This window comes from Chrysemys picta, unplaced genomic scaffold, assembly GCF_011386835.1.
Source record: "Chrysemys picta bellii isolate R12L10 unplaced genomic scaffold, ASM1138683v2 scaf1415, whole genome shotgun sequence".
Taxonomy (NCBI): domain Eukaryota; kingdom Metazoa; phylum Chordata; order Testudines; family Emydidae; genus Chrysemys; species Chrysemys picta.
The window spans coordinates 1-15,753 of record NW_027054121.1 but is presented as its reverse complement, the minus strand read 5'-3'; the positions used below and the strand labels follow the sequence as shown (position 1 = coordinate 15,753).

The 15,753-nt window shown below is 43.1% G+C and overlaps 1 protein-coding gene across 1 annotated transcript; it reads right to left on the bottom strand.

Annotated features, from left to right (window-relative positions):
• Window positions 1-779: 779 nt before the first annotated feature.
• LOC112061743 (mitotic-spindle organizing protein 2-like) lies at window positions 780-15,597 on the bottom strand. Its single transcript, XM_065580057.1, is given in 5 exon segments — window positions 780-1,099; window positions 10,729-10,812; window positions 10,815-10,916; window positions 15,190-15,314; window positions 15,395-15,597. Coding segments are annotated over 5 exon segments (639 nt in total). The 5' UTR covers window positions 15,565-15,597; the 3' UTR covers window positions 780-941.
• Between the last annotated feature and the right edge of the window lie 156 nt (window positions 15,598-15,753).

Here is a 15,753-nt window from a genome sequence, read left to right as displayed (position 1 = left end):
CATTAGATACACTGTTCGCATTTATGTTTTCTTCCCATCCATAAAGGACTAGAAGCTTTTTGTTTTTTAAATAAATAAAAAAATACTCATTCTAGAACATAATTCTACAATAAATTGCACAGCCACAGAATTTCAGAGTACATAAATCCATGGCCACCAGCCTATACAAAACTTACAATTCCTGCTACGAGGGTAGAGCCAATTCCTGCAATTATTGCAGGTCAATGGATGTTTTATTAATGTTTTCAAATGGAAGCAGGATCAGCCCCTAAAAATCCAGTATGACTGTAGTATGGAAAGTATTTTATCAATGTTCCTGAGCGACAGGGAATTTAGAATTTTCTGTGACACAACTAATTCATCTCTAGCATATAGTTTAAAGCATTATCACCCTGATAGTACCACTTATACCACGCTCTTGATTTTTAAATTCTATTGTAGAAAAAAATCCAAAGACCTGTTTATTCTTTATTAATCATCTCAACTTACTAGCATTTGCACCTGCACAGTAATACAAGACCTAAAGTTAGGTTTTTAGCCTATTAAAGTTTTGTTTAAAACAGCTTATCTCATGAATGCAAAATGCACTGTTCTTTTTGCTTCCTCAGCAAATGAAAACAAAATGACTTTGTGCATTTCCCAAAACTCATTGTTTTTGTCCCCATGGTCAGGATGACCCCCAGTGATTCCGTTCCTGGTGTGCTGACTTTAAGTTGTTTATAACTATATAAACTTTATTAACAGATGTATCCAAAAGAAATTTAGGAAAACAGTAACTGACACTTTGCATACATCACCTGTGATATTCTATAGCATTCATAAATACAAAATACTGGAGCAGGTTCACAATCTTGGATCATTTGCATTTTTACATGTTGTGCTGCATTGCACTTATTTTAATGGAGAATTTACAAAGGTCCTCAGTGCTCTATTTTGAGTCTCTATGTACTGCTGCCTCCACTGCTCTTTCCAGAAGTTCCAGTCTTCTGGAGCCTGCTAGTGCTTGGCTGCCGGGGCATTCTTTGGACAGATCCTTCCCGGCTGCAACGTTCTGCAAGGCCTTGGGTCCCGCTGACTGAAGAATTGGTTTTATTTCTCCCTGGATGGACAAATAAATATGTTAACTCTAAAGTTCTAATTTGACATCATAACTGCACCCAAGCTGCTAGTGTTCCTCGAGAATTCATGTTATAGGTAGGGTTTTATTAGATGATGAAATTTTACCAGCATCCAATATAGATACAAAATTCATGAACTGTAATTTAACAGATGTCAGGTAGCATAAATCCTAAACAAACTGCAGTAGTAGGACTAATCATATTCATCACAATTTGTTCCTCAGATAAATCAAATAGCATAAATCACTTTGTTTTTTAAATGTGTGAACACATTATGTGATTACTTTCATTTAGCATAGGAACACCAGCACTGCAAATTGCAACTAGGGAAGAATTTAAAGAGCATCTAACATGTCATGGCTAGGACAAGTGAACCGATGTTCAAGAGTTGATTCCTCTCACAAGCAACAGTGACAGGGTCCAACCCTGCAGAGCCTCTCCTGTTTGTCACTTTGTCAGACTAACAGACCTCAACTCTCCTGGGTATTCTGGTCATGCTCTGGGGTTCTCTGACAGCATTTGGATTCCACACAGGAGCTGCCATTCACAGATTGTCTTGCTGGGTTCAGAAGGGAGATAGAATACTCCTGAGCCATCTTGCTCTTATCCTACCACTACTAGCTGTGTCTATGATGCAACACAGCCACAGGGCAAACCACTGCGTAGCACTGTGCAAGCTGGAAGGGGAGAGGGCAGGAAGTGTGGTGCACACAGCTAGCAAGAGACCTGGAGGGGACCCCTTCCACGGTCAGCAGGAGGAGAAAGGGGACAAACTGAGACTTGCTGCAAGCAGGACAGGTGAGGGGAAGAAAGAGACCAAAGTGAGGTGTGGGGAGACAGGGCCTGACACACCTCCCTGCGTCGGGAGAGGGCCGTCTTAGAGGAGGCACATCATGTAGGGTAACGAAAAAGGGTAAGGAGAAAATTACACAAGTGAAAGGTCAAAAAGAAACGTGGGAGAACAATCTATCCTAGGAAGGGATGAGAAGGACGGAGCTAGCCAAATAAACAAACAACAGGCTCCAATGCTTTAAAGAGTTTTAGAAAAAACACATACCAGTAAAGAGATCAGAGCAAAAGGCAGGCATTTGGTAAGCTAATTTAAATATTTTCTCTGCACAAATTAGTTACATTAATTACCTGATTAGGATGTTGAGATGTTTTGTAAGACAACTGACTGATGGCTATACAATAGGGGTTGGCAACCTTTCAGAAGTGGCATGCCGAGTCTTCATTTATTCAGTCTAATTTAAGGTTTCGTGTGCCAGTACTACATTTTAACGTTTTTAGAAAGTCTCTTTCTATAAGTCTATAATATAGAACTAAACTATTGTTATATGTAAAGTAAATAAGGTTTTTAAAATGTTTAAGCGGCTTCATTTCAAATTAAATTAAAATGCAGAGCCCTCTGGATCGGTGGCTAGGACCCGGGCAGTGAGTGCTACTGAAAATCAGCTCACGTGCCGCCTTTGGCACGCGTGCCATAGGTTGCCTACCCCTGCTATACAATATATAGTAGCAACCCACTTATGTTGTTTAGAATCCATCATCTCTGCAATTTGCGTGGCCAATAGAAGAGTGAACTGTAGAAACTTTATTCCATTACTGCATTACTTACCAAAAAGTCATTCCTATGTAGCACCATTCCTGCCCCCTGAAAGCCACTACTGCCAACAGCACAGATTTACAGCATAGTGCACTAGAGAAACATTTAAATTGCTTCCAAAGAATAAAAATGTAAGTGGCCCATTTGCATCTGTAAATAGTTTGACAAACTAACACAATAAACAGCAAATGCATTCATTTGCTTCAGACATGTCAACTGTTCTTTAAGAAAAATCTACTACTGTAGACTTCTCATCTGTCAGCCCAAAGCCAGCCAGACAGTTTTGCAATTCTCCTTTGCTGAAGCTCAGAAGCCCTCAAGCAACTTTATTAATGCAAGTGCTGTCAATGAAAGTGCACAAATTGCAGAGAGGAGAAATTTCACTTTATTTCATCAAAGACGGCAACAAAATCATCCCCAAAGATTATCTGATTTTTTTAGCAAGCAAGTAGGTGCACATTTGTGCATGTAAATACCTTCCTCCCTTGAATGCACATGTCCAGTTACAGTGCAAATCCTTCATTTGTGTGGGCACAAAGTAACGTACATCTCTCTCACAAAAAGGGGATGTGGGCCCACAGGATAGGCACACAAATGCCCAATAGCTGGCTTCCAGAAATCTGGCCCTTTATCCTCAAATGATATTAAACTCCTCGGAAAAAAAGAATGACCATTTTATGTATATATAAATATAGGTATGACGTCAGTCTTCCCATTTTGATCAATGGCAAAGCTCTCACTGATTTCAATAGGGTAGGGTCAGACCATGTGCATGGAAGCCACACCAGAAGGCCCAACAATCAGAGTTGGTGTGCTGTGTGCACTTCTGCCTCAACAGTTGTATTAAACAATATTGAACATTAGGGAAATCAACGCACATTAGTGCAACCCATGAACGGAAAGGATTTCAAGAGACTTCCCCCTACAGTTAGGAAACTAATACTGATGCTAACAAAAGGCTCCCCCACTTAATTGAATTGACACATGATGTCCTGCTACTTTGAGGTGCATACTTGGTTGTTTTTCAGAGACCCAGTGTTCTGTAAATATGCAGCATGATACAAATACAAGTGATACTCCACATGAGAGACTTCATTTGAGTACTTCAAAAGCTCAGAGAAGATGACTGTAATAGGAGCAGTCAAGTGTGTGTCCTACAAATGGGCTGATGTAGGTTCATAAAACCAGGTGCATACAACTACATGCAAGGATACATACACCAGCTTGCGATGGTTCATTCTTCCGTCCAAACAATACTGAGATGGGTTTAAAACCTAGTTGGTTCAATAGATAGATGTATTCAGGAGGCAGGCACGGCTGCACGGTGGCACTATGGAGTGCACACTGGCAGCAGACAGGACACTGCAGTGGCATAGAAGCAGTGTCACAAAGGTCAATCAGGCCCCAGGGAAAGCTTCCTGTAGTCCTCAGGTGTTTTTAGAAGTAGCCACCTACAACACCATTCTCTTTGCCTGCTCTCTGCCCAGACTGATGTTGCTGCCCCCTTCATTCCTCAGTAGCAGAAAGGACTGTGGAGGTTCCCCATCCCCACTAGAACAGTATCTTCTTCCCACAGGGAGTGACCCACGGCTCAGACTCTGCCTTTAAGGCTCCAACTGCTCTTCTTACTATTCCTGTTTGTAACACAGTGAGGGCAGTGCTTCCAACCAGGCTCCAGTCAGGAAGTGGACATGAGGACTGGGAGACACTAGTCAATTTGAAAACCAGAGTTAAAAGCTCACTGCTGCTGCCCAGTCCTGAGCCCCTGCAAGGATCAGGGGGGTTCACAATCATACACACACCCCTATTTAAAAAAAAAAAAATCCCCCCCCCCTTGTTGTGTGAGACCCAGACAAATAACCGGGGAAAGCGACAGACTGGCTTTAGTGGGAGAACAGTAACACTGCCTCTACACACAGGCCTGGCAGAGACACAGAAGCCATTGTTTTCAGTCCTTTCTTTCAGTTATATTAGTTGTTCCTGGTAACAATAAGAGGCAGTGGGATGATTTCAAAGGGATGGTGTGCCTTTTATGCAATCTACATGTTAATGCAAAAAGGTGTACTCCAGTTAGAGGCTTCTTATAATTCATGCACAGAAAGGAAATTAGCACAAGCCTTACTTGAATCATTAGCAGGTTTTGAAAAAAAAAATCAAATGTGTCCTAAGCAGAGAGTTTAATTCCTGTGGCCTGGCTGAAAAGCACCTAGGGCTGAGTTCCTCTCCTGTCCCTGGCCCCCAAGCAGACTACTAAGGCTATGCTGCTCTGCTCCCCTGGCTTTCTCTTCCAGCAGATGCTTTACAGCCCATTCCACCCACATCTGTAACAAAACTCATCCTACGCTCCTTAACTGGGAACACCTTGACCCTTGTGCAGTGCAATCCCTGGGAGAGTGCTTGTGCCTATGCAGAGAAGCCCTGAAAGGGAAGGGGCTGGGTAACAGAGGTAGCGGAGAGGGAGGGAGGGAGTGGGAAGGATCCAGCTCTCCCTTACCTCCTTTCCTTAACTCAATGACTCATAAGAGGTCAGAGCACTCCAACAAACCACCCTGTCAGCTGACACAGGGTGTTCGGACAGGAATGCTTAACAGCAGCATGGAAAGAATCATAGAATCGTAGGACTGGAAGGGACCTCAATGGGTCATCTAGTCCAGTCCCCTACACTCATGGCAGAACTAAATATTACTTAGACCATCACTGATCTCCAGTGATGGAAATTACACAACCTCCCCAGGTAATTTGGTCCAGTGCTTAACTGCCATTACCATTAGGAATTTTTTCCTCATGTCCCAATCTAAATCGCCCGTGGTGTAATTTAAGCCCATTACTTCTTGTCCTGCCCTCAGTGGATAAGCAGAACGATTTATCACTCTTCTCTTCTTGTACCTTTTACATACTTGAAGGCAGTTATGTGACCCTAGTCTTCTCTCCTCCAGACTAAACAAACTCAATTTTTTCAGTATTTCATCTTCCATCATAGGTCATGTTTTCTAGACCTTTAATCCACATCTGTAACAAAGTGGGGGCCCAGAACTGGACACAGAACTCTGGCAGAGGCCTTATCAGTGCTGAGTAGAGTGGAATTATTTCTTGTCTTGCTTTCAACACCTCTACTAATACATCCCAGAATGAGGTTTCCTTTTTTTGCAACAGCACTATATTGTTGACTCATACTGAGTTTGTGATCCACTATAACCCCCAGACCCTTTTCTGCAGTACTCCTTCCAGTCATTTCCCATTTTGTATCTGTGCAACTGATTATTCCTTCTGAAGCACAGTACTTTGCTTTGTTCTTACTGAAGTTAAGAACCATTTAATTATTCAGACCATTTATTGACTTTGTCAAAATCATTTTGAATTTTAATCTTGTCCTCCAAAGTGCTTGCAACCCCTCAGTAAACAGACAGGAGCCATGGTCTTTAGAAGGCCCCAATCTTTAGAGTAGCGTTGGAAGGACTGGACCTGCTGAAGCCCCACAAGACATTTTTCTTCTGAACTGAAGCTGTGATTAACTTGTAACCTCAAGGAAACCTCATGGGTGAGAATCTGAAGGACTGTTCCTGCAGAATCCATGTTGGGGTTGAGGTGAACCCTGGTAAGCTTATTAGCATGCATATAGGTTCTTTTATTGCTTTAAATGTGGTTTTTTTCTGTAGTGTCTTAACCTAAAGAATAAAATTGGCTTGCATAGAAAGAACTGTTTGGTAGTTTACTTCTGTTGACAATCACTCATCAGTTGCTGAAGAGAAAGCAAGCAGGTGCACTTGGGCAGCCTGTCTCTTCTGGGAATAACACAGGGAAGGCAGGGAACTGTGCAGCTTGGAAATACCTGTCAGAAAGCAGAGAAATGCAGGTCTGCACCCAAAAAGGCGATGGCTGGGGAGCTGGAAGCCTGAGAATAGGTGTTTTTGCTAGACCACTGAGAGGAAATACAGGGGCAGTTGCCCTGACCCGTGACATTTATGGTGGCATCGGTGGGATCTGCAGCAGTGTGAACTGCATAAGTGTCAACAGCAGTGAAAGCAAGTTACCTGGAAGGGAAAACCACAGAGCAAAAAGTCTCAATAGTCTTTTTGGGAAAGGAATGACAAGAGCTACAGCGTGACGAGAGAGACAGAGAAAAATGAATTATGAACAGCTCAAGAAAAATCAGCTGGTTGAAGTATGCAGAGAAAGGCAGCTTAACACTGAAGAACAGACAAAACGACAGCTAGTAGATCTGCAATATTCTAAATGACCAGTCAAGGAATGACGGTTCAGGTTTGCAGAGAACCTCCAGCTTGCTGGCAAAAGGTCCACCATACTGGAGAGAAACAGGGAACAAACAGACTGACAGAGGAAGCAACTATGTTCTGTCCTGACCAACACACCACTGAAACAGGAGCGGCAGACAGCCAAACAGGAAAGGCACAGAGTGAATCTGGAAACCCAACACCTTGGAGACCAGGAGCAAAAGAGAGCAGACCAACAGCATCAGTACAAGAGAGAAGGTCAAGGAGTGTCAGGAGCGGCTTCAGATGGAGAGACTGCACCAGCAGAACCAGGAACGGCAGGCTCAGCTTAAGCTGAGAGAGATTGCGCCAGTAGAACTGTAGTCTGGCTGAACTTGCCTCCAGGAACGACCATAGCAAGAGGCCACTTGATCCTTGCAGGCTCTAGGAGCGAAAGCCCCAACACACATTGCATGTATCCAGCAGATGTGCTTCTCTCAAGCAGAGATGCTGCGCACATGAAAGCTTATGCTCCAATACATCTGTTAGTCTATAAGGTGTCACAGGACTCTTTGTCGCTTTTTACAGATCCAGATTAACACAGCTACCCCTCTGATACTATTTATTAACTGACTCCTGCAGTATAATTTCATTTTTTAAAAACTCAAAGAGAAACAGAGACCTCACAAAAGTTTCAAGTAAGAATAATTTTTGTGATCTTTCAAATGGAGAAGCACTGCTCAATTCCATGCAATTCTCTATTTCACTCTGAGTTACTTTTTTTTGGTAAATTACAAATTTCAATTTGTCTTTATAATGCAATCCTGGCTGCAATCTTAGCTAGGGTGTGACTATCCCCTTTCCATAATTACACTGCTTTCTGAAATGCTACAATAGTCATACGCTGATCAAAACCTGCAGTTTAATCCTCCACAATTTCTTGAAAAATCCAACCCAATTTGTCTCATCAGTTAACAAAAACATCCATGCCCTAAGCATCACCTCTGACCTTCCAGACCCTCCCATTGTTCATCTTCCAGTTTGTCTAAAACCACCTTCCTTAACCAATCTGACCATGTCATTCTTTGCCTTGAATCCTTCAACTGGCTCCCCCACTTGTCCTGTCCATCCCATCAAGTTTCAGCTTCAAAGCCCTGCAACACTGCCCCAGGTCTCCATCTCAGATGCAGGTCATCATGTGTCCCCTGCTTCCCGACAAGGATGCCTGACTTTGCTACCCGGTTTGGCGGCTTTTTCAACACTCCCATCTCTACCACCGTAACGCCGAAAACCACATGACTTTTCAGTGCTCTATGTCTTGCATTTGTTTCCTAAGTCTTTGGGGGTTTTTTTAAAAGAAAAATGCACCTTTAAGGTGCATGTGTATTCAGGTTACTGTTTTAGTTCACAAACTTTCCCCAGAAATACTTCTATTATAGAGTGGACACTCTAATGTTTCAGATTTTATTTGTACTGTTCATCTGCGACTCAGCTATTCTCAAGCTATTTTGAGTTCAAATATTTTCATGAATTACTTGATGCAACTGGTTTATCATGCCTTATGTTTTTAACTGCACAAGTTTAACTCCAAGTGACTTGCCCCCACTCCCATTTGGCAAATAGCTGTAGTATATACGTGACATACCAGTAGGGGGAACAGTAAGATGTACTCAGACAAATCTGATAGTCATGCAGTTTTGTTCTGTGTAACTCAGGGGTTCTCAAACTGGGGGTCGGGACCCCTCGGGGGGGATCACAAAGTTATTACATGGGGGGTTGCGAGCAGTTAGCCTCCACCCCAAACCCTGCTTTGAATCCAGCATTTATAATATAATATAATGTTAAATATATTAAAAAGTGTTTTTAATTTATAAGGGGAGGGGGTACTCAGAGGCTTGCTATGTGAAAGGGGTCACCAGTACAAAGTTTGAGAACCACTGGTGTAACTAAACATTGCCTGTGAAACCTGTCGTTGCTTTCTACTATTACTCCATTTTACTATACTGCTTCTGTGCTTTATTGTTTAAATTGATTGAATACTGCTTGTATCACTCAAGTTGTATACTATTTATAACTTTGCCACAGTACAACAACACATTACCCGTGTATCTAAGATAGTACACAGTTATATGGTGCATTATAGCTGGAAGTGTCCATTGCATTAAGGTTGCCAATCCCTTTCCATTATAACACGGTTTTCAGTTGCTTGCACTGGGCCTCAGTGAGCCTCCTGCAGTATTCTGTAGGGTCCACACAGAGCTATAAATGCATCTGAGATATGGGCAAGATGAGAATCCATCAACCATCTCCCCCGTCACCCCAAATACTTTGGGGCCAGACACAGAATGAGGAGGATAAAAGGAGTATTGAATTGCCCCTTCACTATAATGCCATCCATCTTCTGCACTGATAGAGGCAGGGGTCATGTGGGGAAAAAGGTATGACAGCATGAAATTGGAGACTACTGTAACACATACACAGATGGGCAGAATTAAGGTTGAATGGGATATCTTCACTCTGGCAGTTCCTGACTTAAGTGCATTTTTTAAAAGTTAACACTCTTGTAATGTACTTTTAAAAAGTGGAATTGGACAGTATTTCTGGGACCTGTAGCACTAGTGCTTCATTAAGGAAGTTTCTGCTTGCATAATTTCAAGAACTATGGAAGACAAATCTCAACCCTATGCTGTTCTGTAGCAATTCTCAAGATGTGCATGTTTAAAACAAAATTGGTCTGTGAGAGTTTTAAGCTCCAAAGGTTTAGAGTGGTCATGTTCTTCCTCCAAGATATCCCAGCTCAAAAGCAAGCAGGCATTTCTCACCTATGTATGCACAGCAGCATATACTGAAATGGCTACACTACAACTTGTTTGGAAATGGATTTTAAACATACAAAATCACACAATGGCCATAGAGGCGTGTGCACATGCCATATTTGTGTGTGTTGGCTTCCTTACCTCAGCCACAATCTTTAAAGTTTAGTTTTTAAGACAGAGTGACAGAACTCACCCCATCCCCACTCAAAAAGAGCTAAAGGGATTTTACTCAAGCTTCCAAAGACAATCCGCCAGAGACAGAAGAATGGAAGACTTCAACCCAAAAAGATAACTTTCTGAAACACACATGGAAATCAGAAAACACAGGCCTTAAATGGAAACAGGTTTGCAAGCCTTAAACCTAATGGCCAATGCATATGACCGATATAAATTCGAGCATTATTTGTCTTTATAGCGAGTCATCGCCACACAAGCTCTCCTGTAGAGTGCATGCACCAGTTTGCGTTTATAAAAAGCCACTGATAAAAAACTTGACAAAAATATCCACCATGCACAGGAAGTTCTTAGATTCCAATCCTGCAATTCGTTAAGAATGAACAGCCTTCAGGGAAGCTCTGAATGGGCAAAGCAGCCCACCCTAACGCAACGGTCTGCAGATTCTGGGCCACAATATGTAATTCCTAAACTTACTTCTCTTGGTTGTCTATGCGTATGGCACTTTCTAGTCTAAGACAGAGAAAGAATTTTTCACAATAGATTTCAGTCTCTTAATTCAACAGCAAAGTGAATCAGTTTTCATTTTTAAAATAAGATTTACATTTTATTTTTAACCTGTACATTTTAATTATTTTTAAAATTACCCATTTTTTTCCTGACAGTTTATTAACATTAGAATGTATTGTTTAGAGGATACACCGGTTCTTTTAGTCTAAATGTAAAGGACTCACAATGCAAGTGCGACTTTTAACGTCCTAACAGACTGCACCAACCCCAGTAGATAAACTAATAAACACAACCTGTAAAAGGAGAGAACAGGCAGCAAGAAAACTGGAAGGAACGAGGGGGACCTTGAGAGAGAGGCGAGCAAGCATCAGCAGGATGTAGACCACAATCTTAGGGGCTGTTAGTCTTGGAGATCGAAGGGCAGAGGAAAAGGAGAGTGGTGCAGGGATTTTACTGTTCTTGGCAGAGAGAAATGAGACCTCTAATTCAAAGAGAGACACAGAAACACATTAAAAACACCATATGTCTATTGAAAAAAAGAACAGAGTCGTGAATGTAAATGAATTCTCAATACCCTTAAAGAAAAAGAAAAGTTGTCTCTTGACAATGGTAACATAGCTCACATGCTTTGTTAAATACATCAATTTCATAATCTTGTCATCTTAACAGTCTACTTTTATGTTGCCCCTCTACAATTTTAAAGTCCCCAGATGAACAGCTTAGACTTGAATAGTTCTTACATTAAAATGCTGTTAAACAAAAATCATTTCATAGTAATAAATGTACCAATATTTTTCTCAAACGTTTCAAATATAATTTCATAATTGCACTTTCCACATTGCTTGCCAGCCATTAATACAGTAAAACAAGCTTTTTAAGCACACAGTGCATTTTCCTGAAGTACTTAATTGATATTTTGAGTTAATAAACCCCAACATTAAATAAATGTTGTAAGTAAATGCACAAGTGTACACCATTTCCTAGGTAGTTGCTAAAATTAACTGTGATGCTTTGCTTTTCTTTGAAGGAAGTATGCATCAAAGATGAAAAAAAAACAAAAAACAAGGAGTCCGGTGGCACCTTAAAGACTAAGATTTGTTTGGGCATAAGCTTTCATGAGTAAAACACCTCACTTCTTCAGATGCATGGAGTGAAAGTTACAGATGCAGGTATTATATAATGACACATGAAGAGAAGGGAGTTACTTCGCAAGTGGAGAACCAGTGCTGACAGGGCCAATTCAATCAGGGTGGATGTAGTCCACTCCCAATAATAGATGAGGAGGTGTCAATTCCAGGAGAGGAAAAGCTGCTTCTGTAATGAGCCAGCCACTCCCAGTCCCTATTCAAGCCCAAATTAATGGTGTTAAATTTGCAAATGAATTTTAGTTCTGCTGTTTTTCTTTGACGTCTGTTTCTGAAGTTTTTTTGTTCAAGAATAGTTACTTTTAAATCTGTTCTAGAATGTCCAGGGAGATTGAAGTGTTCACCTACTGGCTTTTGTATGTTACCATTCCTGATGTCCGATTTGTGTCCATTTATTCTTTTACGTAGGGACTGTCCGGTTTGGTCAATGTACACCGCTAAGGGGCATTGGGTTGGGTCCTCTGATGGTGTCGCTAGAGTAGATATGGGGACAGAGTAGGCAATGAGGTTTGCTATAGGGATTGGTTCCTGGGTTGGTGTTTCTGTGGTGTGGTGTGTAGTTGCTGGTAAGTATTTGCTTCGGGTTGGGGGGTTGTCTGTAAGCAAGGACTGGTCTGTCTCCCAAGGTCTGTGAGAGTGCGGGATCATTTTCCAGGATAGGTTGTAGATCGCTGATGATGTGCTGGAGAGGTTTTAGCTGGGAGCTGTATGTGATGGCCAGTGGTGTTCTGTTATTTTCCTTGTTGGGCCTGTCCTGTAGTAGGTGATTTCTGGGTACCCATTTCGCTCTGTCAATCTGTTTCCTCACTTCCCCAGGTGGGTATTGTAGTTTTAAGAATGCTTGATAAAGAGCTTGTAGGTGATTGTCAGGGGGATTGGAGCAAATTCGGTTGTATCTTAGGGCTTGGCTGTAGACAATGGATCATGTGATGGAAGCTGGAGGCATGTAGGTAAGTATAGCGGTCAGTATAGGAAACAGATTGACAGAGCGAGGCAGGTACCCAGAAATCACCTACTACAGGACAGGCCCAACAAGGAAAATAAAGAAATCACTCTAGCGACACCATCAGAGGACCCAACCACATCAGCCACATCATCAAGGGCTCATTCACCTGCACGCCTACTAATGTTATATATGCCATCATGTGCCAGCAACATCCCTCTGCCGTGTACATTGGCCAAACCGGACAGTCTTTACGTAAAAGAAGAACACCTGGAATTGACACCTCCTCATCTATTATTGGGAGTGGACTACATTCACCCTGATTGAATTGGCCTTGTCAGCACTGGTTCTCCACTTGTGAGGTAACTCCCTTCTCTTCATGTGTCAGTATCTAATACCTGCATCTGTAATTTTCACTCCATGCATCTGAAGAAGTGGGTTTTTTTACCCACGAAAGCTTATGCTCAAATAAATGTTAGTCTTTAAGGTGCCACTGGACTCCTTGGTTTTGTGGATACAGACTAACATGGCTATCCCCTGATAAAGTAACTTTTTTTCATCTAAATACCTAAAAGACTGTTTTACTATTGTTTTAAATGCCTAAAATGTGATCCTTTATTCTGGTACTGAGATCTCTTCATATTCATTTCCATTCTGGCCAAAGCCAAGCCATGTGGAGTCCTGCGGAGCCATACCACAATCGTGTCTCCTTTATACAATCACCCACAGCCGCTCACTGTAGCCAGCTGGGGTGAACTGGAATTGTATTTTGGCATCTTTTAGTTTTGATCAGGTGTCACAACCCATCCCAAGCTAAGTATGCCACTTACACAGCACTTTTTAACTGCTAACAATTCAGACTAAGAATAAAGGCATTGCCAGAAACATACAAGTCTGTATCATTCACATGATAAACAGCTCTCATTTGGACTTTCAGCATCAACTGCAATTTTGTTTTCTTATGATTTAATATAATTTGTTTCCAATATTGAAGGCTCCCAGACAGCTACTTCCAAACCAGTTTAAATTTGGCATGCTCAGTTTTTATAATCCTTCAGAAGCAATGCAAGGGAGGCTCAGCTGGTCTTCCCTAGCAAGGCCAATAGAAGCAACAGACTGCTTTGCTAGTGAGTCTGCGGGTATGATCAAGAGGGATAGGACAGAAGGAAAAGCAAGGAAAGAAGGGGAGAAACACTAAAAAGCAGAGGATGAAAACTGCACACCATAAGGCCCTGCACCTAGAGTACAGTTTTTGGTTCCAGATAAACAGGTACGAACATTTGCTTGCATTTACAGTGGAGTTAATCAACTAATATTAACTGGAAACTGATTAACCCAAATTACAACATGTCAAAAACCTCTTGTCTAGATGGGACCATGGCAAGAATATGTCAGAGAACAGACTAAAGCTAAGGGGCCCAGATGAACCAGTGCTATGACAGTACATACTGGTTTGGTACAGACCCCTTGCTGGCCAACTACAGCTTTGAACTTTCAGTCCCAGGCTTCTGGTGGGGAACTCCTCTCTAACATGCTTCTTCTGCTTGTCACAGTATCTATAACACTCTCTTGCATCTGAAGAAGTGCAGTTCTTACCCACGAAAGCTTATGCTCCCAATACTTCTGTTAGTCTTAAAGGTGCCACAGGACCCTCTGTTGCTTTTTACAGATTCAGACTAACACGGCTACCCCTCTGATACTATAACACACTTATCACTTAACATGAATGCCTGCTGAAAGCCTGGTAGGACTAATGGAAAGAACATTCACTAGATACAGAGGAAGATGCACCCAGCCCTCCTCAGCAGGAAAGAATGTCGCCTCCACCTGAGACAGCGGAAACTGTGATACAATAATATACTCTATTTCCAAAAAAGAATGGAAAGGGAGAAAGAGCAGCAACAGAATGTACATATTTTTAAAAGAAACATAGGTCTTGTGCCTTTTGCTTCTTTATTGTGAAAAACTAGTGCCTGATGTTTTTATCAAAAAAGGTCTCTTCCTACTTCTTACAGTGTTAGAAATTAGACTCTGTCTAGAATGGAGGTGGTGAGAACTGGGGAGTTGGAGTAAGGCCTGGTCTACACTTAAATGTTTTACTGGCATTGCGTTCTCAGGTTTGTGATTTTTTGTTTGGCCAACAAAACTATACTAGTTAAAGCCATAGCGTAGCTACAGTTATGAGAGTAGATGAGACCACGCTACGGTTTAGGTTATTTGTTTTTGATATTTTCAATATGGCTAAAGGGGCTTAAATTCAGGCTTAAGTGATGACATAAGAAGCAACAAGAGAGTGCGAGATGAGCTAGGAAGAGGGCAAGATTTTTATACACTTTGTTTAAAACCCCTTACTTTCAGCTAACATACATGAATGTCTAATTGGCATCTTGCATAAATGAAGGCTCCCAGCCCTTTAATTGAGGCAACAGAGATCGCCTCCTTCCTGCAGCAAAACCAGCCGTGGCAGCCCAGAGACTGTTACGCGGGAGGGATTTGCCTGCTTAATTCCATACTGCCCTTTATCACCCCCCTGCCCCAGCAGAAAGCAGCAGCCACGGGCCCGAGCCCGGGCACCTCCCTGCAGGGAGGGGGACATGAGCCGGGCCCGGGCTCCCCCAGGACCAGCCCGGCGGGAGGGGGGCCCCTAATAACCCGCAGCTCCTAACCTCTCGTCTCGGGGGCGGTCTCGGCGGGGCCGCTGGGAGCCGGTCTCTGCCCGGCGCACAAGGACTTCAGCATCTGGAACACGGCCAGGGGCGCCACGTTCATCCGCAGCAGGTCCAGCAGCAGCCTGCGGGGAGAGGGCGCGGGGTCAGCAGCTCGGACCGCGCGCGCGCGTGGCCCCCCCTCGCCCGCCATCGCCCCCCTCACCTGAACACTTCCGGGTCGAGACCGATCCCCGCCGCCTGCGCCAGCTCGAACAGCTCCGCCTCCTCCGCCGTTGGCAGCTTCCGCCGGGACCGCACCGAGGCCCCCACTTTGCCCAGGGCCGCCTCCAGCCCCGAGTCCGCCCCGCCACCGGCCAGGCCCTGGTCGGACATTCCCGGCACTGACCGGAAACGCGCTTATCCACAGCCGGCGCCTGTCTCCTACTGCGAGCGCCGGAAACAGCCGCGCGGGGACGAGAAAATGCACACCTCGCTGCCTGTTCAACTGGGCATGCGCGGTTCTGCTTGTGCAGTCCCTGGGGTGTGGCCTCCCAGTAGGGAAGCTCGCCGTTGGTGCGTGGG